Consider the following 24,370-nt stretch of genomic DNA (forward strand, 5'->3'; position numbering starts at 1 on the left):
TTTGGCCTTTCTAGGGAGTTTTTCCTAGCCACCGTGCTTCTACACCTGCATTGCTTGATGTTTGGGGTTTTAGGCTGGGTTTCTGTACAGCACTTTGAGATATCAGCTGATGTATGAAGGGCTATGTAAATACATTTAGATTTGATTTGATTTTGACTCAGAAGGGTACAGGGTTAGTGTCTGACTTGGTAGGGTACAGGGTTAGTGTCTGACTCGGTAGGGTACAGGGTTAGTGTCTGACTTGGTAGGGTACAGGGTAGGGTACAGGGTTAGTGTCTGACTTGGTACGGTACAGGGTAGGGTATAGGGTTAGTGTCTGACTTGGTAGGGTACAGGGTTAGTGTCTGACTCGGTAGGGTACAGTGTAGGGTACAGGGTTAGTATCTGACTCGGTAGGGTACAGGGTTAGTGTCTGACTTGGTAGGGTACAGGGTAGGGTACAGAGTTAGTGTCTGACTCGGTAGAGTACAGGGTTAGTGTCTGACTTGGTAGGGTACAGGGTTAGTGTCTGACTCGGTAGGGTACAGGGTAGGGCACAGGGTTAGTATCTGACTCGGTAGGGTACAGGGTTAGTGTCTGACTTGGTAGGGTACAGGGTAGGGTACAGAGTTAGTGTCTGACTCGGTAGAGTACAGGGTAGGGCACAGGGTTAGTGTCTGACTCGGTAGGGTACAGGGTAGGGCACAGGGTTAGTATCTGACTCGGTAGGGTACAGGGTTAGTATCTGACTTGGTAGGGTACAGGGTTAGGGTCTGACTCGGTAGAGTACAGGGTAGGGCACAGGGTTAGTGTCTGACTCGGTAGGGTACAGGGTAGGGCACAGGGTTAGTGTCTGACTCAGTAGGGTACAGGGTTAGTGTCTGACTCGGTAGGGTACAGGGTTAGTATCTGACTTGGTAGGGTACAGGGTTAGTGTCTGACTTGGTAGGGTACAGGGTTAGTGTCTGACTTGGTAGGGTACAGGGTAGGGTACAGGGTTAGTGTCTGACTTGGTAGAGTACAGGGTAGGGTACAGGGTTATTGTCTGTCTTGGTAGGGTACAGGGTTAGTGTCTGAGTTGGTAGGGTACAGGGTTAGTGTCTGACTTGGTAGGGTACAGGGTACAGGGTTAGTATCTGACTTGGTAGGGTAAAGGGTTAGTGTCTGACTTGGTAGGGTACAGGGTTAGGGTCTGACTTGGTAGAGAACAGGGTACAGTGTTAGTGTCTGACTTGGTAGGGCACAGGGTAGGGTACAGGGTTAGTGTCTGACTCAGTAGGGTACAGGGTAGGCTACAGGGTTAGTGTCTGACTTGATAGGGTACAGGGTAGGGTACAGGGTTAGTGTCTGACTTGGTAGGGTACAGGGTTAGTGTCTGACTCAGTAGGGTACATGGTTAGTGCCTGACTTGGTAGGGTACAGGGTTAGTGACTGACTCGGTAGGGTACAGGGTAGGGCACAGGGTTAGTATCTGACTCGGTAGGGTACAGGGTTAGTGTCTGACTTGGTAGGGTACAGGGTAGGGTACAGAGTTAGTGTCTGACTCGGTAGAGTACAGGGTAGGGCACAGGGTTAGTGTCTGACTCGGTAGGGTACAGGGTAGGGCACAGGGTTAGTATCTGACTCGGTAGGGTACAGGGTTAGTATCTGACTTGGTAGGGTACAGGGTTAGGGTCTGACTCGGTAGAGTACAGGGTAGGGCACAGGGTTAGTGTCTGACTCGGTAGGGTACAGGGTAGGGCACAGGGTTAGTGTCTGACTCAGTAGGGTACAGGGTTAGTGTCTGACTCGGTAGGGTACAGGGTTAGTATCTGACTTGGTAGGGTACAGGGTTAGTGTCTGACTTGGTAGGGTACAGGGTTAGTGTCTGACTTGGTAGGGTACAGGGTAGGGTACAGGGTTAGTGTCTGACTTGGTAGAGTACAGGGTAGGGTACAGGGTTATTGTCTGTCTTGGTAGGGTACAGGGTTAGTGTCTGAGTTGGTAGGGTACAGGGTTAGTGTCTGACTTGGTAGGGTACAGGGTACAGGGTTAGTATCTGACTTGGTAGGGTAAAGGGTTAGTGTCTGACTTGGTAGGGTACAGGGTTAGTGTCTGACTTGGTAGGGTACAGGGTTAGTGACTGACTCAGTAGGGTACAGGGTTAGTGTTTGACTCAGTAGAGTACAGGGTTTTTGTCTGACTCGGTATGGCACAGGGTTAGTGACAGACTTGGTAGGGTACAGGGTTAGTGTTCGAGTCAGTAGGGTACAGGGTTAGTGTCTGACTTGGTAGGGGACAGGGTTAGTGCCTGACTTGGTAGGGTACAGGGTTAGTGTCTGACTTGGTAGGGTACAGGGTTAGTGTCTGAATTGGTAGGGTACAGGGTTAGTGTCTGACTTGGTAGGGTACAGGGTTAGTGTCTGAATTGGTAGGGTACAGGGTTAGTGTCTGACTTGGTAGGGTACAGGGTTAGTGTCTGACTTGGTAGGGTACAGGGTAGGGTACAGGGTTAGTGTCTGACTTGGTAGAGTACAGGGTAGGGTACAGGGTTATTGTCTGTCTTGGTAGGGTACAGGGTTAGTGTCTGAGTTGGTAGGGTACAGGGTTAGGGTCTGACTCGGTAGAGTACAGGGTAGGGCACAGGGTTAGTGTCTGACTCGGTAGGGTACAGGGTAGGGCACAGGGTTAGTGTCTGACTCAGTAGGGTACAGGGTTAGTGTCTGACTTGGTAGGGTACAGGGTTAGTGTCTGACTTGGTAGGGTACAGGGTAGGGTACAGGGTTAGTGTCTGACTTGGTAGAGTACAGGGTAGGGTACAGGGTTATTGTCTGTCTTGGTAGGGTACAGGGTTAGTGTCTGAGTTGGTAGGGTACAGGGTTAGTGTCTGACTTGGTAGGGTACAGGGTACAGGGTTAGTATCTGACTTGGTAGGGTAAAGGGTTAGTGTCTGACTTGGTAGGGTACAGGGTTAGTGTCTGACTTGGTAGGGTACAGGGTTAGTGACTGACTCAGTAGGGTACAGGGTTAGTGTTTGACTCAGTAGAGTACAGGGTTTTTGTCTGACTCGGTATGGCACAGGGTTAGTGACAGACTTGGTAGGGTACAGGGTTAGTGTTCGAGTCAGTAGGGTACAGGGTTAGTGTCTGACTTGGTAGGGGACAGGGTTAGTGCCTGACTTGGTAGGGTACAGGGTTATTGTCTGACTTGGTAGGGTACAGGGTTAGTGTCTGAATTGGTAGGGTACAGGGATAGTGTCTGACTCGGTAGGGTACAGGGTTAGTGTCTGACATGGTAAGATACAGGGTACGGTAAAGGTTTAGTGTCTCACTTGGTCTGGTACAGGGTAGGTTACAGGGTTAGTGTCTGACTCAGTAGGGTACAGGGTTAGTGTCTGATTTGGTAGGATCCAGGGTAGGGTACAGGGTTAGTGTCTGACTCGGTAGAGTACAGGGTAGGGCACAGGGTTAGTGTCTGACTCGGTAGGGTACAGGGTAGGGCACAGGGTTAGTATCTGACTCGGTAGGGTACAGGGTTAGTATCTGACTTGGTAGGGTACAGGGTTAGGGTCTGACTCGGTAGAGTACAGGGTAGGGCACAGGGTTAGTGTCTGACTCGGTAGGGTACAGGGTAGGGCACAGGGTTAGTGTCTGACTCAGTAGGGTACAGGGTTAGTGTCTGACTCGGTAGGGTACAGGGTTAGTATCTGACTTGGTAGGGTACAGGGTTAGTGTCTGACTTGGTAGGGTACAGGGTAGGGTACAGGGTTAGTGTCTGACTTGGTAGAGTACAGGGTAGGGTACAGGGTTATTGTCTGTCTTGGTAGGGTACAGGGTTAGTGTCTGAGTTGGTAGGGTACAGGGTTAGTGTCTGACTTGGTAGGGTACAGGGTACAGGGTTAGTATCTGACTTGGTAGGGTAAAGGGTTAGTGTCTGACTTGGTAGGGTACAGGGTTAGGGTCTGACTTGGTAGAGAACAGGGTACAGTGTTAGTGTCTGACTTGGTAGGGCACAGGGTAGGGTACAGGGTTAGTGTCTGACTCAGTAGGGTACAGGGTAGGCTACAGGGTTAGTGTCTGACTTGATAGGGTACAGGGTAGGGTACAGGGTTAGTGTCTGACTTGGTAGGGTACAGGGTTAGTGTCTGACTCAGTAGGGTACATGGTTAGTGCCTGACTTGGTAGGGTACAGGGTTAGTGACTGACTCGGTAGGGTACAGGGTTAGTGTTCGAGTCAATAGGGTACAGGGTTAGTGTCTGACTTGGTAGGGGACAGGGTTAGTGCCTGACTTGGTAGGGTACAGGGTTAGTGTCTGACTTGGTAGGGTACAGGGTTAGTGTCTGACTTGGTAGGGTACAGGGATAGTGTCTGACTCGGTAGGGTACAGGGTTAGTGTCTGACTTGGTAGGGTACAGGGTACGGTAAAGGTTTAGTGTCTCACTTGGTCTGGTACAGGGTAGGGTACAGGGTTAGTGTCTGACTCAGTAGGGTACAGGGTTAGTGTCTGATTTGGTAGGATCCAGGGTAGGGTACAGTGTTAGTGTCTGACTCGGTAGGGTACAGGGTTATTGTCTGACTCAGTAGGGTACAGGGTTAGTGTCTGACTTGGTAGGGTACAGGGTAAGTGTCTGACTCAGTAGGGTACAGGGTTAGTGTCTGACTCGGTAGGGTACAGGGTTAGTGTCTGACTCAGTAGGGTACAGGGTTAGTGTCTGACTCAGTAGGGTATAGGGTTAGTGTCTGACTTGGTATGGCACAGGGTTAGTGACTGACTCAGTAGGGTACAGGGTTAGTGTCTGACTCAGTAGAGTACAAGGTTTTTGTCTGACTCGGTATGGCACAGGGTTAGTGACTGACTTGGTAGGGTACAGGGTTATTGTCTGACTAAGTGGGGTACAGGGTTATTGTCTGACTCAGTAGGGTACAGGGTTAGTGTCTGACTCAGTAGGGTACAGGGTTAGTGTCTGACTCAGTAGGGTACAGGGTTAGTGTCTGACTCATTAGGGTACAGGGTTAGTGTCTGACTTGGTAGGGTACAGGTTTAGTGTCTGACTTGGTAGGGTACAGGCTTAGTGTCTGACTTGGTAGGGTACAGGGTTAGTGACTGACTCAGTAGGGTACAGGGTTAGTGTTTGACTCAGTAGAGTACAGGGTTTTTGTCTGACTCGGTATGGCACAGGGTTAGTGACAGACTTGGTAGGGTACAGGGTTAGTCTTCGAGTCAGTAGGGTACAGGGTTAGTGTCTGACTTGGTAGGGGACAGGGTTAGTGCCTGACTTGGTAGGGTACAGGGTTAGTGTCTGACTTGGTATGGTACAGGGTTAGTGTCTGACTTGGTAGGGTACAGGGATAGTGTCTGACTCGGTAGGGTACAGGGTTAGTGTCTGACATGGTAGGATACAGGGTACGGTAAAGGTTTAGTGTCTCACTTGGTCTGGTACAGGGTAGGTTACAGGGTTAGTGTCTGACTCAGTAGGGTACAGGGTTAGTGTCTGATTTGGTAGGATCCAGGGTAGGGTACAGGGTTAGTGTCTGACTCGGTAGGGTACAGGGTTATTGTCTGACTCAGTAGGGTACAGGGTTAGTGTCTGACTTGGTAGGGTACAGGGTAAGTGTCTGACTCAGTAGGGTACAGGGTTAGTGTCTGACTCGGTAGGGTACAGGGTTAGTGTCTGACTCAGTAGGGTACAGGGTTAGTGTCTGACTCAGTAAGGTATAGGGTTAGTGTCTGACTTGGTATGGCACAGGGTTAGTGACTGACTCAGTAGGGTACAGGGTTAGTGTCTGACTCAGTAGAGTACAAGGTTTCTGTCTGACTCGGTATGGCACAGGGTTAGTGACTGACTTGGTAGGGTACAGGGTTATTGTCTGACTCAGTGGGGTACAGGGTTATTGTCTGACTCAGTAGGGTACAGGGTTAGTGTCTGACTCAGTAGGGTACAGGGTTAGTGTCTGACTCATTAGGGTACAGGGTTAGTGTCTGACTTGGTAGGGTACAGGCTTAGTGTCTGACTTGGTATGGCACAGGGTTAGTGACAGACTTGGTAGGGTACAGGGTTAGTGTTCGAGTCAGTAGGGTACAGGGTTAGTGTCTGACTTGGTAGGGTACAGGGTAAGTGTCTGACTCAGTAGGGTACAGGGTTAGTGTCTGACTCGGTAGGGTACAGGGTTAGTGTCTGACTCAGTAGGGTACAGGGTTAGTGTCTGACTCAGTAAGGTATAGGGTTAGTGTCTGACTTGGTATGGCACAGGGTTAGTGACTGACTCAGTAGGGTACAGGGTTAGTGTCTGACTCAGTAGAGTACAAGGTTTTTGTCTGACTCGGTATGGCACAGGGTTAGTGACTGACTTGGTAGGGTACAGGGTTATTGTCTGACTCAGTGGGGTACAGGGTTATTGTCTGACTCAGTAGGGTACAGGGTTAGTGTCTGACTCAGTAGGGTACAGGGTTAGTGTCTGACTCAGTAGGGTACAGGGTTAGTGTCTGACTCATTAGGGTACAGGGTTAGTGTCTGACTTGGTAGGGTACAGGGTTAGTGACAGACTTGGTAGGGTACAGGGTTAGTGTTCGAGTCAGTAGGGTACAGGGTTAGTGTCTGACTTGGTAGGGGACAGGGTTAGTGCCTGACTTGGTAGGGTACAGGGTTAGTGTCTGACTTGGTAGGGTACAGGGATAGTGTCTGACTCGGTAGGGTACAGGGTTAGTGTCTGACTTGGTAGGGTACAGGGTACGGTAAAGGTTTAGTGTCTCACTTGGTCTTGTACAGGGTAGGGTACAGGGTTAGTGTCTGACTCAGTAGGGTACAGGGTTAGTGTCTGATTTGGTAGGATCCAGGGTAGGGTACAGGGTTAGTGTCTGACTCGGTAGGGTACAGGGTTATTGTCTGACTCAGTAGGGTACAGGGTTAGTGTCTGACTTGGTAGGGTACAGGGTAAGTGTCTGACTCAGTAGGGTACAGGGTTAGTGTCTGACTCGGTAGGGTACAGGGTTAGTGTCTGACTCAGTAGGGTACAGGGTTAGTGTCTGACTCAGTAAGGTATAGGGTTAGTGTCTGACTTGGTATGGCACAGGGTTAGTGACTGACTCAGTAGGGTACAGGGTTAGTGTCTGACTCAGTAGAGTACAAGGTTTTTGTCTGACTCGGTATGGCACAGGGTTAGTGACTGACTTGGTAAGGTACAGGGTTATTGTCTGACTCAGTGGGGTACAGGGTTATTGTCTGACTCAGTAGGGTACAGGGTTAGTGTCTGACTCAGTAGGGTAAAGGGTTAGTGTCTGACTCATTAGGGTACAGGGTTAGTGTCTGACTTGGTAGGGTACAGGTTTAGTGTCTGACTTGGTAGGGTACAGGCTTAGTGTCTGACTTGGTAGGGTACAGGGTTAGTGACTGACTCAGTAGGGTACAGGGTTAGTGTTTGACTCATTAGGGTACAGGGTTAGTGTCTGACTTGGTAGGGTACAGGCTTAGTGTCTGACTTGGTATGGCACAGGGTTAGTGACAGACTTGGTAGGGTACAGGGTTAGTGTTCGAGTCAGTAGGGTACAGGGTTAGTGTCTGACTTGGTAGGGTACAGGGTAAGTGTCTGACTCAGTAGGGTACAGGGTTAGTGTCTGACTCGGTAGGGTACAGGGTTAGTGTCTGACTCAGTAGGGTACAGGGTTAGTGTCTGACTCAGTAGGGTACAGGGTTAGTGTCTGACTCAGTAGGGTATAGGGTTAGTGTCTGACTTGGTATGGCACAGGGTTAGTGACTGACTCAGGAGGGTACAGGGTTAGTGTCTGACTCAGTAGGGTACAGGGTTAGTGTCTGACTCAGTAGGGTACAGGGTTAGTGTCTGACTTGGTAGGGTACAGGGTTAGTGTTTGACTCAGTAGAGTACAGGGTTTTTGTCTGACTCGGTATGGCACAGGTTTAGTTTCTGACTTGGTAGGGTACAGGGTAGGGTACAGGGTTAGTGTCTGACTCAGTAGGGCACAGGGTTAGTGTCTGACTCGGTAGGGTACAGGGTAGGGTACAGGGCAGGGCAGGGTGCAGGGCAGGGTGCAGGGCAGGGTACAGGGCAGGGTGCAGGGCAGGGTACAGGGCAGGGTACAGGGCAGGGTACAGGGCAGGGTGCAGGGGAGGGTACAGGGCAGGGTGCAGGGGAGGGTACAGGGCAGGGTACAGTGCAGGGTGCAGGGGAGGGTACAGGGCAGGGTACAGGGCAGGGTACAGGGCAGGGTAGGGTGCAGGGCAGGGTACAGGGCAGGGTAGGGTGCAGTGCAGGGTACAGGGCAGGGTAAGGTACAGGGCAGGGTGCAGGGCAGGGTAGGGTACAGGGCAGGGTGCAGGGCAGGGCAAGGTACAGGGCAGGTTGCAGGGTAGGGTACAGAGCAGGGTACAGGCCAGGGTGAGGGGCAGGACAGGGTACAGGGTAGGGTACAGGGCAGGGCAGGGCAGGGTGCAGGGCAGGGTGCAGGGCAGGGTACAGGGCAGGGTACAGGGCAGGGTGCAGGGCAGGGTACAGCGTAGGGTACAGGGTAGGGTACAGGGCAGGGTGCAGGGCAGGGTAGGGTAGGGTACAGGACAGGTTACAGGGCAGGGTCCATGGCAGGGTAGGGTACAGGGCAGGGTACAGGGCAGGGTACAGGGCAGGGTACAGGGCAGGGTACAGGATAGGGTACAGGGCAGGGTGCAGGGCAGGGTACAGGGTAGGAAACAGGGCAGGGTACAGGGTAGGGTACTTGGTAGGGTACAGGGTACAGGGTACGGTACAGGGAAGGGTGCAGGGCAGGGTACAGGGCAGGGCAGGGCAGGGTACAGGATAGGGTACAGGGCAGGGTACAGGGCAGGGTACAGAATAGGGTACAGGGCAGGGTACAGTAACACTGCATGATAAACACACTAACACACCATACCTGGCATCACACCTGGCATCAGAGGTAGGCCTGGCATGGAAGGCATGAGAGGCATCCCATGGAGGGGGGGCATGGCAAGGGGAGGGGCAGCAGGGGGTGTAGCAGTAGTGGTTGGGGGAGCTGAAGGAGCCCGAGCAGGAGGCTGGGTGTGGTAGGGGTGGCGGGCAGCAGGGGGCGAGGCAGGAGAAGTAGGCTGGGTGTGGTAGGGGTGGTGGGCAGCAGGGGGTGAGGCAGGAGAGGTAGGCTGGGTGTGATAGGGGCGGTGGGCAGCAGGGGGTGAGGCAGGAGAGGTAGGCTGGGTGTGGTAGGGGCGGTGGGCAGCAGGGGGTGAGGCAGGAGAGGTAGGCTGGGTGTGGTAGGGGTGGTGGCCAGCAGGGGGCGAGGCAGGAAGCTGGTGGTACTGATGGTGGGAAGGGCTTGGCATTGTGGGTATAGGGGGTATCATCCCACCCATCACTGGAAGCACTGGCACAGCTGGGTAGCAGACAGACAGGAGACAGGGTTAGGATACAGCTGGGTAGCAGACAGACAGGGTTAGGATACAGCTGGGTAGCAGACCGACAGGGTTAGGATACAGCTGGGTAGCAGACAGACAGGTTTAGGATACAGCTGGGTAGCAGACAGACAGGGTTACGATACAGCTGGGCAGCAGACAGACACGAGACAGGGTTAGGATACAGCTGGGTAGCAGACAGACAGGGTTAGGATACAGCTGGGAAGCAGACAGACAGGGTTAGGATACAGCTGGGTAGCAGACAGACAGGGTTAGGATACAGCTGGGTAGCAGACAGACGGGGTTAGGATACAGCTGGGTAGCAGACAGACAGGGTTAGGATACAGCTGGGTAGCAGACAGACAGGGTTAGGATACAGCTGGGTAGCAGACAGACAGGGTTAGGATACAGCTGGGTAGCAGACAGACAGGGTTAGGATACAGCTGGGTAGCAGACAGACAGGGTTAGGATACAGCTGGGTAACAGACAGACAGGGTTAGGATACAGCTGGGTAGCAGACAGACAGGGTTAGGATACAGCTGGGTAGCAGACAGACAGGGTTAGGATACAGCTGGGCAGCAGACAGACAGGAGACAGGGTTAGGATACAGCTGGGTAGCAGACAGACAGGGTTAGGATACAGCTTGGTAGCAGAACACACAGGGAACAAGCTGAGGGTTTAGGATGTAGGGTTAGGGTACAGAGGACAGATTTAGGGTACAGGGTAAGGGAACACCCTATACCCTAAAGAGGGTTTAGGGTATAGGGCACAGCATCAAGAACACCAGGACTTTCTGAACGGAAACTTCATCTCACTAAGAAAAAGCCTAACAGCTGAACATAAAACCAACCCCTGAATCATTAGATATCACTGAAAACACTTCCAGTAGTGGTTTATTGTGTATGAGATCCGATAGAGAGGCCTGGTTTAAACAGGAACACACAGACAGGCCTGGTTTAAACAGGGACACACAGAGAGGCCTGGTTTAAACAGGAACACAGAGAGAGAGAGGGGCCTGGTTTAAACAGGGACACAGAGAGAGAGAGAGAGGCCTGGTTTAAACAGGGAACAGAGAGAGAGAGAGAGAGAGAGAGAGAGAGAGAGAGGGGGGGGGGGGGGGCTGGTTTAAACAGGAACACACATAGAAAGAGAGAGGCCTGGTTTAAACAGGGAACAGAGAGAGAGAGGGGGGCCTGGTTTAAACAGGAACACAGAGAGAGAGAGAGAGAGAGAGGCCTGGTTTAAACAGGGAACAGAGAGAGAGAGAGGGGACTGGTTTAAACAGGGAACAGAGAGAGAGAGAGAGAGGCCTGGTTTAAACAGGGACACAGAGAGATTGAGAGAGGCCTGGTTTAAACAGGAACAGAGAGAGAGAGAGAGGCCTGGTTTAAACTGGAACACAGAGCGAGAGAGAGAGGCCTGGTTTAAACAGGGACACAGAGAGATTGAGAGAGGCCTGGTTTAAACAGGAACACAGAGAGATTGAGAGAGGCCTGGTTTAAACAGGAACACAGAGAGAGAGATAGGCCTGGTTTAAACAGGAACACAGAGAGAGAGAGAGAGAGAGAGAGAGAGGCCTGTTTTAAACAGGAACACAGAGAGAGAGAGAGGCCCTGGTTTAAACAGGAACACATAAAGAGAGAGAGAGGCCTGGTTTAAACAGGAACACAGAGAGAGAGAGAACTGGTTTAAACAGGAACACAGAGAGAGAGAGAGGCCTGGTTTAAACAGGAACACAGAGAGAGAGAGAGAGAGAGGCCTGGTTTAAACAGGAACACACACAGAGAGAGAGGCCTGGTTTAAACGGGAACACAGAGAGAGAGAGGCCTGGTTTAAACAGGAACACAGAGAGAGAGATAGGCCTGGTTTAAACAGGAACACAGAGAGAGATAGGCCTGGTTTAAACAGGAACACAGAGAGAGAGAGAGAGAGAGAGAGAGAGAGAGAGAGGCCTGGTTTAAACAGGAACAGAGAGAGAGAGAGAGAGGCCTGGTTTAAACAGGAACACAGAGAGAGAGAGGCCTGGTTTAAACAGGAACACAGAGAGAGAGAGAGAGAGAGAGGCCTGGTTTAAACAGGAACACAGAGAGAGAGAGAGGCCTGGTTTAAACAGGAACACACAGAGAGAGAGAGGCCTGGTTTAAACAGGAACACAGAGAGTGAGAGAGGCCTGGTTTAAACAGGAACACAGAGAGAGAGAATCCTGGTTTAAACAGGAACACACAGAGAGAGAGAGGCCTGGTTTAAACAGGAACACAGAGAGTGAGAGAGGCCTGGTTTAAACAGGAACACAGAGAGTGAGAAAGGCCTGGTTTAAACAGGAACACAGAGATAGAGAGAGAGAGGCCTGGTTTAAACAGGGACACACACAGAGAGAGAGAGAGGCCTGGTTTAAACAGGAACACACAGAGAGAGAGAGAGAGGCCTGGTTTAAACAGGAACACACAGAGAGAGAGAGAGAGAGAGAGGCCTGTTTTAAACAGGAACACAGAGAGAGAGAGGCCCTGGTTTAAACAGGAACACAGAAAGAGAGAGAGAGGCCTGGTTTAAACAGGAACACAGAGAGAGAGAGGCCCTGGTTTAAACAGGAACACAGAAAGAGAGAGAGAGGCCTGGTTTAAACAGGAACACAGAGAGAGAGAGAGGCCTGGTTTAAACAGGAACACACAGAGAGAGAGAGAGAGGCCTGGTTTAAACAGGAACACAGAGAGAGAGAGAGGCCTGGTTTAAACGGGAACACAGAGAGAGAGAGGCCTGGTTTAAACAGGAACACAGAGAGAGAGAGAGGCCTGGTTTAAACAGGAACAGAGAGAGAGAGAGAGAGAGAGAGAGAGAGAGAGAGAGAGAGAGAGAGAGAGGCCTGGTTTAAACAGGAACACAGAGAGAGAGAGGCCTGGTTTAAACAGGAACACACAGAGAGAGAGGCCTGGTTTAAACAGGAACACAGAGAGAGAGAGGCCTGGTTTAAACAGGAACACAGAGAGAGAGAGAGGCCTGGTTTAAACAGGAACACAGAGAGTGAGAGAGGCCTGGTTTAAACAGGAACACAGAGAGTGAGAGAGGCCTGGTTTAAACAGGAACACAGAGAGTGAGAAAGGCCTGGTTTAAACAGGAACACAGAGAGAGAGGCCTGGTTTAAACAGGAACACACAGAGAGAGAGAGTGAGAGAGAGGCCTGGTTTAAACAGGAACAGAAATAGAGAGAGGGGCCTGGTTTAAACAGGGACACAGAGAGAGAGAGAGAGGCCTGGTTTAAACTGGGACACAGAGAGAGTGAGAGAGGCCTGGTTTAAACAGGGACACAGAGAGAGAGAGAGAGAGAGGCCTGGTTTAAACAGGAACACAGAGAGAGAGAGAGACCTGGTTTAAACAGGAACACAGAGAGTGAGAAAGGCCTGGTTTAAACAGGAACCCTCCTCTGTAAACTGGTCATCTCTGTATACCCGTCGCATGTCCCACTGGTTGATGCTTATTTATAAAACCCTCTTAGGCCTCACTCCACCCTATCTGAGATACCTACTGCAGCCCTCATCCTCCACATACAACACCCGTTCTGCCAATCACATTCTGTTAAAGGTCCCCAAAGCACACACATCCCTGGGTCGCTCGTCTTTTCAGTTCGCTGCAGGTAGCGACTGGAACGAACTGCAACAAACACTCAAACTGGACAGTTTGATCTCAATCTCTTCATTGAAAGACTCAATCATGGACAGACAATCTTACTGACAGTTGTGGCTGCTTTGCGATGTATTGTTGTCTCTACCTTCTTGTCCTTTGTGCTGTTGTCTGGGCCCAATAATGTTTGTACCATGTTGTGTTGCTAACATGTTGTTGTCATGTTGTGTTGCTACCATGTTGTGTTGCTACCATGTTGTGTTGCTAACATGTTGTTGTCATGTTGTGTTGCTACCATGTTGTGTTGCTACCATGTTGTTGTCATGTTGTGTTGCTACCATGTTGTTGTCATGTTGTGTTGCTAACATGTTGTTGTCATGTTGTGTTGCTGCCATGTTGTGTTGCTGCCATGTTGTTGTCATGTTGTGTTGCTACCATGCTGTGTTGTCATGTTGTGTTGCTACCATGTTGTTGTCATGTTGTGTTACTACCATGTTGTTGTCATGTTGTGTTGCTACCATGTTGTTGTTATGTTGTGTTGCTACCATGTTGTTGTCATGTTGTGTTGCTACCATGTTGTTGTCATGTTGTGTTGCTAACATGTTGTTGTCATGTTGTTTTGCTACCACGTTGTTGTCATGTTGTGTTGCTAACATGCTGTGTTGTCATGTTGTTGCTACCATGCTGTGTTGTCATGTTGTGTTGCTACCATGCTGTTGTCATGTTGTGTTGCTACCATGCTGTGTTGTCATGTTGTGTTGCTATCATGTTGTGTTGCTACCATGTTGTTGTCATGTTGTGTTGCTAACATGTTGTTGTCATGTTGTGTTGCTACCATGTTGTTGTCATGTTGTGTTGCTACCATGCTGTGTTGTCATGTTGTGTTGCTACCATGTTGTGTTGTCATGTTGTGTTACTACCATGTTGTTGTCATGTTGTGTTGCTAACATGTTGTTGTCATGTTTTGTTGCTACCATGTTGTAGTCTGGCCCAGGAGTGTGAAGGTGAACGGAAAGGCTCTGGAGCAACGAACCGCCCTTGCTGTCTCTGCCTGGCCGGTTCTCCTCTTTCCACTGGGATTCTCTGCCTCTAACCCTATTACAGGGGCTGAGTCACTGGCTTACTGGGGCTCTCTCATGCCGTCCCTGGACGTGGTGCGTCACCTGAGTGGGTTGATTCACTGATGTGGTCATCCTGTCTGGGTTGGCGCCCCCCCTTGGGTTGTGCCGTGTCGGAGATCTTTGTGGGCTATACTCAGCCTTGTCTCAGGATGGTAAATTGGTGGTTGAAGATATCCCTCTAGTGGTGTGGGGGCTGTGCTTTGGCAAAGTGGGTGGGGTTATATCCTTCCTGTTTGGCCCTGTCCGGGGGTGTCCTCGGATGGGGCCACAGTGTCTCCTGACCCCTCCTGTCTCAGCCTCCAGTATTTATGCTGCAGTAGTTTATGTGTCGGGGGGCTAGGGTCAGTTTGTTATATCTGGAGTACTTCTCCTGTCCCATTCGGTGTCCTGTGTGAATCTAAGTGTGCGTTCTCTAATTCTCTCCTTCTCTCTTTCTTTCTCTCTCTCGGAGGACCTGAGCCCTAGGACCATGCCCCAGTCCACCTGGCCGTGCTGCTGCTCCAGTTTCAACTGTTCTGCCTTATTATTATTCGATCATGCTGGTCAATTATGAACATTTGAACATCTTGGCCATGTTCTGTTATAATCTCCACCCGGCACAGCCAGAAGAGGAATGGCCACCCACATAGCCTGGTTCCTCTCTAGGTTTCTTCCTAGGTTTTGGCCTTTCTAGGGAGTTTTTCCTAGCCACCGTGCTTCTACACCTGCATTGCTTGGTGTTTGGGGTTTTAGGCTGGGTTTCTGTACAGCACTTTGAGATATCAGCTGATGTACGAAGGGCTGTATAAATACATTTGATTTGATTTGATTTGTTGTCATGTTGTGTTGCTACCATGTTGTTGTCATGTTGTGTTGCTACCATGTTGTTGTCGTGTTGTGTTGCTAACATGTTGTTGTCATGTTGTGTTGCTACCATTTTGTTGTCATGTTGTGTTGCTACCATGTTGTTGTTATGTTGTGTTGCTACCATTTTGTTGTTATGTTGTGTTGCTACCATGCTGTGTTGTCATGTGTTGCTGCCTTGCTATGTTGTTGTCTTAGGTCTCTCTTTATGTAGTGTTGTGCTGCTACCATGTTGTTGGTATGTTGTGTTGCTACCATGTTGTGTTGTCATATTGTGTTGCTACCATGTTGTTCTTATGTTGTGTTGCTACCATGTTGTTGTTATGTTGTGTTGCTACCATGTTGTTGTTATGTTGTGTTGCTACCATGCTGTGTTGTCATGTGTTGCTGCCTTGCTATGTTGTTGTCTTAGGTCTCTCTTTATGTAGTGTTGTCTCTCTTGTTGTGATGTGTGTTGTTGTCTGAGGTCTCTCTTTATGTAGTGTTGTCTCTCTTGTTGTGATGTGTGTTGTTGTCTGAGGTCTCTCTTTATGTAGTGTTGTCTCTCTTGTTGTGATGTGTGTTGTTGTCTTAGGTCTCTTTATGTAGTGTTGTGTTGTCTCTCTTGTTGTGATGTGTGTTGTTGTCTGAGGTCTCTCTTTATGTAGTGTTGTCTCTCTTGTTGTGATGTGTGTTGTTGTCTGAGGTCTCTCTTTATGTAGTGTTGTCTCTCTTGTTGTGATGTGTGTTGTTGTCTGATGTCTCTCTTTATGTAGTGTTGTCTCTCTTGTTGTGATGTGTGTTGTTGTCTGAGGTCTCTCTTTATGTAGTGTTGTCTCTCTTGTTGTGATGTGTGTTGTTGTCTTAGGTCTCTTTATGTAGTGTTGTGTTGTCTCTCTTGTTGTGATGTGTGTTGTTGTCTGAGGTCTCTTTATGTAGTGTTGTCTCTCTTGTTGTGATGTGTGTTGTTGTCTGAGGTCTCTCTTTATGTAGTGTTGTCTCTCTTGTTGTGATGTGTGTTGTTGTCTGAGGTCTCTCTTTATGTAGTGTTGTCTCTCTTGTTGTGATGTGTGTTGTTGTCTGAGGTCTCTCTTTATGTAGTGTTGTCTCTCTTGTTGTGATGTGTGTTGTTGTCTGAGGTCTCTTTATGTAGTGTTGTCTCTCTTGTTGTGATGTGTGTTGTTGTCTGAGGTCTCTCTTTATGTAGTGTTGTCTCTCTTGTTGTGATGTGTGTTGTTGTCTGAGGTCTCTCTTTATGTAGTGTTGTCTCTCTTGTTGTGATGTGTGTTGTTGTCTGAGGTCTCTCTTTATGTAGTGTTGTCTGAGGTCTCTTTATGTAGTGTTGTCTCTCTTGTTGTGATGTGTGTTGTTGTCTGAGGTCTCTCTTTATGTAGTGTTGTCTCTCTTGTTGTGATGTGTGTTGTTGTCTGAGGTCTCTCTTTATGTAGTGTTGTCTCTCTTGTTGTGATGTGTGTTGTTGTCTGAGGTCTCTCTTTATGTAGTGTTGTCTCTCTTGTTGTGATGTGTGTTGTTGTCTGAGGTCTCTCTTTATGTAGTGTTGTCTCTCTTGTTGTGATGTGTGTTGTTGTCTGAGGTCTCTCTTTATGTAGTGTTGTCTCTCTTGTTGTGATGTGTGTTGTTGTCTGAGGTCTCTCTTTATGTAGTGTTGTCTCTCTTTATGTAGTGTTGTCTCTCTTGTTGTGATGTGTGTTGTTGTCTGAGGTCTCTCTTTATGTAGTGTTGTCTCTCTTGTTGTGATGTGTGTTGTTGTCTGAGGTCTCTCTTTATGTAGTGTTGTCTCTCTTGTTGTGATGTGTGTTGTTGTCTGAGGTCTCTCTTTATGTAGTGTTGTCTCTCTTTATGTAGTGTTGTCTCTCTTGTTGTGATGTGTGTTGTTGTCTGAGGTCTCTCTTTATGTAGTGTTGTCTCTCTTGTTGTGATGTGTGTTGTTGTCTGAGGTCTCTTTATGTAGTGTTGTCTCTCTTGTTGTGATGTGTGTTGTTGTCTGAGGTCTCTCTTTATGTAGTGTTGTCTCTCTTGTTGTGATGTGTGTTGTTGTCTGAGGTCTCTTTATGTAGTGTTGTCTCTCTTGTTGTGATGTGTGTTGTTGTCTGAGGTCTCTTTATGTAGTGTTGTCTCTCTTGTTGTGATGTGTGTTGTTGTCTGAGGTCTCTCTTTATGTAGTGTTGTCTCTCTTTATGTAGTGTTGTCTCTCTTGTTGTGATGTGTGTTGTTGTCTGAGGTCTCTTTATGTAGTGTTGTCTCTCTTGTTGTGATGTGTGTTGTTGTCTGAGGTCTCTTTATGTAGTGTTGTGGTGTCTCTTGTTGTGATGTGTGTTGTTGTCTGAGGTCTCTTTATGTAGTGTTGTCTCTCTTGTTGTGATGTGTGTTGTTGTCTGAGGTCTCTCTTTATGTAGTGTTGTCTCTCTTGTTGTGATGTGTGTTGTTGTCTGAGGTCTCTCTTTATGTATTGTTGTCTCTCTTGTTGTGATGTGTGTTGTTGTCTGAGGTCTCTTTATGTAGTGTTGTCTCTCTTGTTGTGATGTGTGTTGTTGTCTGAGGTCTCTTTATGTAGTGTTGTCTCTCTTGTTGTGATGTGTGTTGTTGTCTGAGGTCTCTTTATGTAGTGTTGTCTCTCTTGTTGTGATGTGTGTTGTTGTCTGAGGTCTCTTTATGTAGTGTTGTCTCTCTTGTTGTGATGTGTGTTGTTGTCTGAGGTCTCTCTTTATGTAGTGTTGTCTCTCTTGTTGTGATGTGTGTTGTTGTCTGAGGTCTCTTTATGTAGTGTTGTCTCTATTGTTGTGATGTGTGTTGTTGTCTGAGGTCTCTTTATGTAGTGTTGTCTCTCTTGTTGTGATGTGTGTTGTTGTCTGAGGTCTCTTTATGTAGTGTTGTCTCTCTTGTTGTGATGTGTGTTGTTGTCTGAGGTCTCTTTATGTAGTGTTGTCTCTCTTGTTGTGATGTGTGTTGTTGTCTGAGGTCTCTTTATGTAGTGTTGTCTCTCTTGTTGTGATGTGTGTTGTTGTCTGAGGTCTCTTTATGTAGTGTTGTCTCTCTTGTTGTGATGTGTGTTGTTGTCTGAGGTCTCTTTATGTAGTGTTGTCTCTCTTGTTGTGATGTGTGTTGTTGTCTGAGGTCTCTTTATGTAGTGTTGTCTCTCTTGTTGTGATGTGTGTTGTTGTCTGAGGTCTCTCTTTATGTAGTGTTGTCTCTCTTGTTGTGATGTGTGTTGTTGTCTGAGGTCTCTTTATGTAGTGTTGTGTTGTCTCTCTTGTTGTGATGTGTGTTGTTGTCTGAGGTCTCTCTTTATGTAGTGTTGTCTCTCTTGTTGTGATGTGTGTTGTTGTCTGAGGTCTCTCTTTATGTAGTGTTGTCTCTCTTGTTGTGATGTGTGTTGTTGTCTGAGGTCTCTCTTTATGTAGTGTTGTCTCTCTTGTTGTGATGTGTGTTGTTGTCTGAGGTCTCTCTTTATGTAGTGTTGTCTCTCTTGTTGTGATGTGTGTTGTTGTCTGAGGTCTCTCTTTATGTAGTGTTGTCTCTCTTGTTGTGATGTGTGTTGTTGTCTGAGGTCTCTCTTTATGTAGTGTTGTCTCTCTTGTTGTGATGTGTGTTGTTGTCTGAGGTCTCTCTTTATGTAGTGTTGTCTCTCTTGTTGTGATGTGTGTTGTTGTCTGAGGTCTCTTTATGTAGTGTTGTCTCTCTTGTTGTGATGTGTGTTGTTGTCTGAGGTCTCTCTTTATGTAGTGTTGTCTCTCTTGTTGTGATGTGTGTTGTTGTCTGAGGTCTCTCTTTATGTAGTGTTGTCTCTCTTGTTGTGATGTGTGTTGTTGTCTGAGGTCTCTCTTTATGTAGTGTTGTCTCTCTTGTTGTGATGTGTGTTGTTGTCTGAGGTCTCTTTATGTAGTGTTGTCTCTATTGTTGTGATGTGTGTTGTTGTCTGAGGTCTCTTTATGTAGTGTTGTCTCTCTTGTTGTGATGTGTGTTGTTGTCTGAGGTCTCTTTATGTAGTGTTGTCTCTCTTGTTGTGATGTGTGTTGTTGTCTGAGGTCTCTCTTTATGTAGTGTTGTCTCTCTTGTTGTGATGTGTGTTGTTGTCTGAGGTCTCTCTTTATGTAGTGTTGTCTCTCTTGTTGTGATGTGTGTTGTTGTCTGAGGTCTCTCTTTATGTAGTGTTGTCTCTCTTGTTGTGATGTGTGTTGTTGTCTGAGGTCTCTCTTTATGTAGTGTTGTCTCTCTTGTTGTGATGTGTGTTGTTGTCTGAGGTCTCTTTATGTAGTGTTGTCTCTCTTGTTGTGATGTGTGTTGTTGTCTGAGGTCTCTTTATGTAGTGTTGTCTCTCTTGTTGTGATTTGTGTTGTTGTCTGAGGTCTCTCTTTATGTAGTGTTGTCTCTCTTGTTGTGATGTGTGTTGTTGTCTGAGGTCTCTCTTTATGTAGTGTTGTCTCTCTTGTTGTGATGTGTGTTGTTGTCTGAGGTCTCTCTTTATGTAGTGTTGTCTCTCTTGTTGTGATGTGTGTTGTTGTCTGAGGTCTCTCTTTATGTAGTGTTGTCTCTCTTGTTGTGATGTGTGTTGTTGTCTGAGGTCTCTCTCTATGTAGTGTTGTCTCTCTTGTTGTGATGTGTGTTGTTGTCTGAGGTCTCTCTTTATGTAGTGTTGTCTCTCTTGTTGTGATGTGTGTTGTTGTCTGAGGTCTCTTTATGTAGTGTTGTCTCTCTTGTTGTGATGTGTGTTGTTGTCTGAGGTCTCTCTTTATGTAGTGTTGTCTCTCTTGTTGTGATGTGTGTTGTTGTCTGAGGTCTCTCTTTATGTAGTGTTGTCTCTCTTGTTGTGATGTGTGTTGTTGTCTGAGGTCTCTCTCTATGTAGTGTTGTCTCTCTTGTTGTGATGTGTGTTGTTGTCTGAGGTCTCTCTTTATGTAGTGTTGTCTCTCTTGTTGTGATGTGTGTTGTTGTCTGAGGTCTCTTTATGTAGTGTTGTCTCTCTTGTTGTGATGTGTGTTGTTGTCTGAGGTCTCTCTTTATGTAGTGTTGTCTCTCTTGTTGTGATTTGTCCTATATTTATATTGTACTTTTATTTTATATTTTTAATATCAGCCCCCGTCCCCTCAGGAGGCCTTTTGCCTTTTTGGTAGGCCGTCATTGTAAATAAGAATTTGTTCATAACTAACTTGCCTGGATAAATAAAGGTTAAGTAAACAACAACAAAAAACAAAGCCATCACCCACAGAGAGATGAACCTGGAGAAGAGTCCCCTAAGCAAGCTGGTCCTGGGGCTCTGTTCACTAACACAAGCAGACCCTACAGAGCCCCAGGACAGCAGCACAATTAGACCCAATCAAATCATGAAAACAAACCCTAACCCTATGAAAACAAAAATATAATTATTTCCAATGTGTCAAGAAATGTGTCAACAAAAAAATAATAATAACAAAAAAACAGAGCAAACTAGAATGCTATTTGGCCCTAAACAGAGACACACAGTGGCAGAATACCTGACCACTGTGACTGACCCAAACTTAAGGAAAGCTTTGACTATGTACAGACTCAGTCAGCATAGCCTTGCTATTGAGAAAGGCCGCCGTAGGCAGACATGGATCTCAAGAGAAGACAGGCTATGTGCTCACTGCCCACAAAATGATGTGGAAACCGAGCTGCACTTCCTGCCCAATGTATGACCATATTAGAGAGACATATTTCCCTCAGATTACTCAGATACACAAAGAGTTAAAAAACAAACCCAATTTTGATAAACTCCCATATCTACTGGGTGAAATACCACAGTGTTCCATCACAGCAGTAAGATGTGTGACCTGTTGCCACAAGAAAAGGGCAACCAGTGAAGAACAAACACCATTGTAAATACAACCCATATTTATGCTGATTTATTTTCCCTTGTGTTCTTAAACTATTTGCACATAAAATGACATTTTAAATGTATTTATTTTTTGGGAACTTCTGTGAGTGTAATTTATATTGTTTATTTCACTTTGTTTATTATCTACTTCACATGCTTTGGCAATGTTAACATGTTTCCCATGACAACAAGCCCTTCAATTGAAATTGAAATCGACAGAGAGAGAGTGAGAGACAGACAGACAGACAGACAGACAGACAGACAGACAGACAGACAGACAGACAGACAGACAGAAATAAATAATTGTCGAGCAGACAGACAGACAGACAGAAAGAAAGAAATAATTGGCGAGCAGACAGACAGACAGACAGACAGAAAGAAAGAATTGGCGAGCAGACAGACAGACAGACAGACAGACAGACAGACAGACAGACAGACAGACCTCCGGGCTGTAGTCCTGGGGGATATGGTCTGCTGGAGGGGGCCTGACCTCTCTCCTCCTCTCCTCCTCCTATTCCTCCTCCTCCCTTCATCCGGCCTGTCATACTGGCTGGCTTGTCCAGGTCCTGAGAGAGACGGAGAACAGTGTTGAGACTAAAACAGCCTGATGGACGGAGTGAGAGAGACAGAGGAAAGGACAGCGAGGAACAGAGAGGGAGGTCCGTAATTGGCCCAGTCATTGGAACTCTATCCTCCCTGGGTAATACCATACACACCCTAAGAGCTGCACACACACAACCTTCTGCTCTCAATCCCCCAGACAGACACACAACCTTCTGCTCCCAATCCCCCAGACAGACACACAACCTTCTGCTCTCAATCCCCCAGACAGACACAACCTTCTGCTCTGCTCCCAATCCCCCAGACAGACACACAACCTTCTGCTCCCAATCCCCCAGACAGACACACAACCTTCTGCTCTGCTCCCAATCCCCCAGACAGACACACAACCTTCTGCTCTGCTCTCAATCCCCCAGACAGACACACAACCTTCTGCTCTGCTCTCAATCCCCCAAACAGACACACAACCTTCTGCTCTGCTCTCAATCCCCCAGACAGACACACAACCTTCTGCTCCCAATCCCCCAGACAGACACACAACCTTCTGCTCTCAATCCCCCAGACAGACTCACAACCTTCTGCTCTGCTCCCAATCCCCCAGACAGACACACAACCTTCTGCTCTGCTCCCAATCCCCCAGACAGACACACAACCTTCTGCTCTGCTCTCAATCCCCCAGACAGACACACAACCTTCTGCTCTGCTCTCAATCCCCCAAACAGACACACAACCTTCTGCTCTGCTCCCAATCCCCCAGACAGACACACAACCTTCTGCTCCCAATCCCCCAGACAGACACACAACCTTCTGCTCTGCTCTCAATCCCCCAGACAGACTCACAACCTTCTGCTCTGCTCTCAATCCCCCAGACATACTCACAACCTTCTGCTCTGCTCCCAATCCCCCGGACAGACACACAACCTTTTGCTCTGCTCCCAATCCCCCAGACAGACACACAACCTTCTGCTCCCAATCCCCCAGACAGAAACACAACCTTCTGCTCTGCTCCCAATCCCCCAGACAGACACACAACCTTCTGCTCCCAATCCCCCAGACAGACTCACAACCTTCTGCTCTGCTCCCAATCCCCCAAACAGACACACAACCTTCTGCTCTGCTCCCAATCCCCCAGACAGACACACAACCTTCTGCTCTGCTCCCAATCCCCCAGACAGACACACAACCTTCTGCTCTGCTCCCAATCCCTCAGACAGACACACAACCTTCTGCTCTGCTCCCAATCCCCCAGACAGACACACAACCTTCTGCTCTGCTCCCAATCCCCCAGACAGACACACAACCTTCTGCTCTGCTCCCAATCCCCCAGACAGACACACAACCTTCTGCTCCCAATCCCCCAGACAGACACACAACCTTCTGCTCCCAATCCCCCAAACAGACACACAACCTTCTGCTCTGCTCCCAATCCCCCAGACAGACACAACCTTCTGCTCTGCTCCCAATCCCCCAGACAGACACACAACCTTCTGCTCTGCTCCCAATCCCCCAGACAGACACACAACCTTCTGCTCTGCTCCCAATCCCCCAGACAGACACACAACCTTCTGCTCTGCTCCCAATCCCCCAGACAGACACACAACCTTCTGCTCTGCTCCCAATCCCCCAGACAGACACACAACCTTCTGCTCTGCTCCCAATCCCCCAGACAGACACACAACCTTCTGCTCTGCTCTCAATCACCCAAACAGACACACAACCTTCTGCTCCCAATCCCCCAGACAGACACACAACCTTCTGCTCTGCTCTCAATCACCCAAACAGACACACAACCTTCTGCTCTGCTCCCAATCCCCCAGACAGACACACAACCTTCTGCTCTGCTCTCAATCACCCAAACAGACAAACAACCTTCTGCTCTCAATCCCCCAGACAGACACAACCTTCTGCTCTGCTCCCAATCCCCCAGACAGACACACAACCTTCTGCTCTGCTCTCAATCCCCCAGACAGACACACAACCTTCTGCTCTGCTCCCAATCCCTCAGACAGACACACAACCTTCTGCTCCCAATCCCCCAGACAGACACACAACCTTGTGCTCTGCTCCCAATCCCCCAGACAGACAAAACCTTCTGCTCTGCTCCCAATCCCCCAGACAGACACACAACCTTCTGCTCTGCTCTCAATCACCCAAACAGACACACACATTGGGAGAATGTGAGCTAGTTCAGGGGTTCAGTGCCTTCATAGGTTATGTTATGATGTGTTATGTTATATGTTATGATGTGTTATGTTATGATGTGTTATGTTATGATGTGTTATGATGTGTTATGTTATATGTTATGATGTGTTATGTTATGATGTGTTATGTTATGATGTGTTATGATGTGTTATGTTATGTTGTGTTATGTTATGATGTGTTATGTTATGATGTGTTATGTTATGATGTGTTATGTTATGATGTGTTATGATGTGTTATGTTATATGTTATGATGTGTTATGTTATGATGTGTTATGTTATATGTTATGATGTGTTATGTTATGATGTGTTATGTTATGATGTGTTATGCTATGATGTGTTATGTTATGATGTGTTATGTTATGATGTGTTATGATGTGTTATGTTATGTTGTGTTATGTTATGATGTGTTATGTTATGATGTGTTATGTTATGATGTGTTATGTTATGATGTGTTATGTTATGATGTGTTATGATGTGTTATGTTATGTTGTGTTATGTTATGATGTGTTATGTTATAATGTGTTATGTTATGATGTGTTATGTTATGATGTGTTATGATGTGTTATGTTATGTTGTGTTATGTTATGATGTGTTATGTTATGATGTGTTATGTTATATGTTATGTTATATGTTATGTTGTGTTATGTTATGATGTGTTATGTTATGTTGTGTTATGTTATGATGTGTTATGTTATGATGTGTTATGTTATGATGTGTTATGTTATGGTGTGTTATGTTATGATGTATTATGTTGTGATGTGTTATGTTATGATGTGTTATGTTATGATGTGTTATGTTATATGTTATGTTATATGTTATGATGTGTTATGTTATGATGTGTTATG

At 47.5% G+C, this 24,370-nt stretch overlaps 1 protein-coding gene across 1 annotated transcript in view; it reads right to left on the reverse strand.

Annotated features, from left to right (window-relative positions):
• LOC118947901 (unconventional myosin-XV-like) overlaps positions 1-24,370 on the reverse strand; it is a gene marked incomplete at its 3' end in the record, with an annotated part of 118,221 nt that overhangs the window by 12,736 nt on the left and 81,115 nt on the right. Inside the window, exon 34 of the mRNA XM_036972940.1 lies at positions 21,205-21,328. Within this exon, the coding sequence (XP_036828835.1) occupies positions 21,205-21,328 (124 nt within the window). The remainder of the gene's footprint in view (positions 1-21,204; positions 21,329-24,370) is intronic.

The sequence above is a fragment of the Oncorhynchus mykiss genome, unplaced genomic scaffold (assembly GCF_013265735.2).
Source record: "Oncorhynchus mykiss isolate Arlee unplaced genomic scaffold, USDA_OmykA_1.1 un_scaffold_213, whole genome shotgun sequence".
Lineage (NCBI taxonomy): Eukaryota > Metazoa > Chordata > Actinopteri > Salmoniformes > Salmonidae > Oncorhynchus > Oncorhynchus mykiss.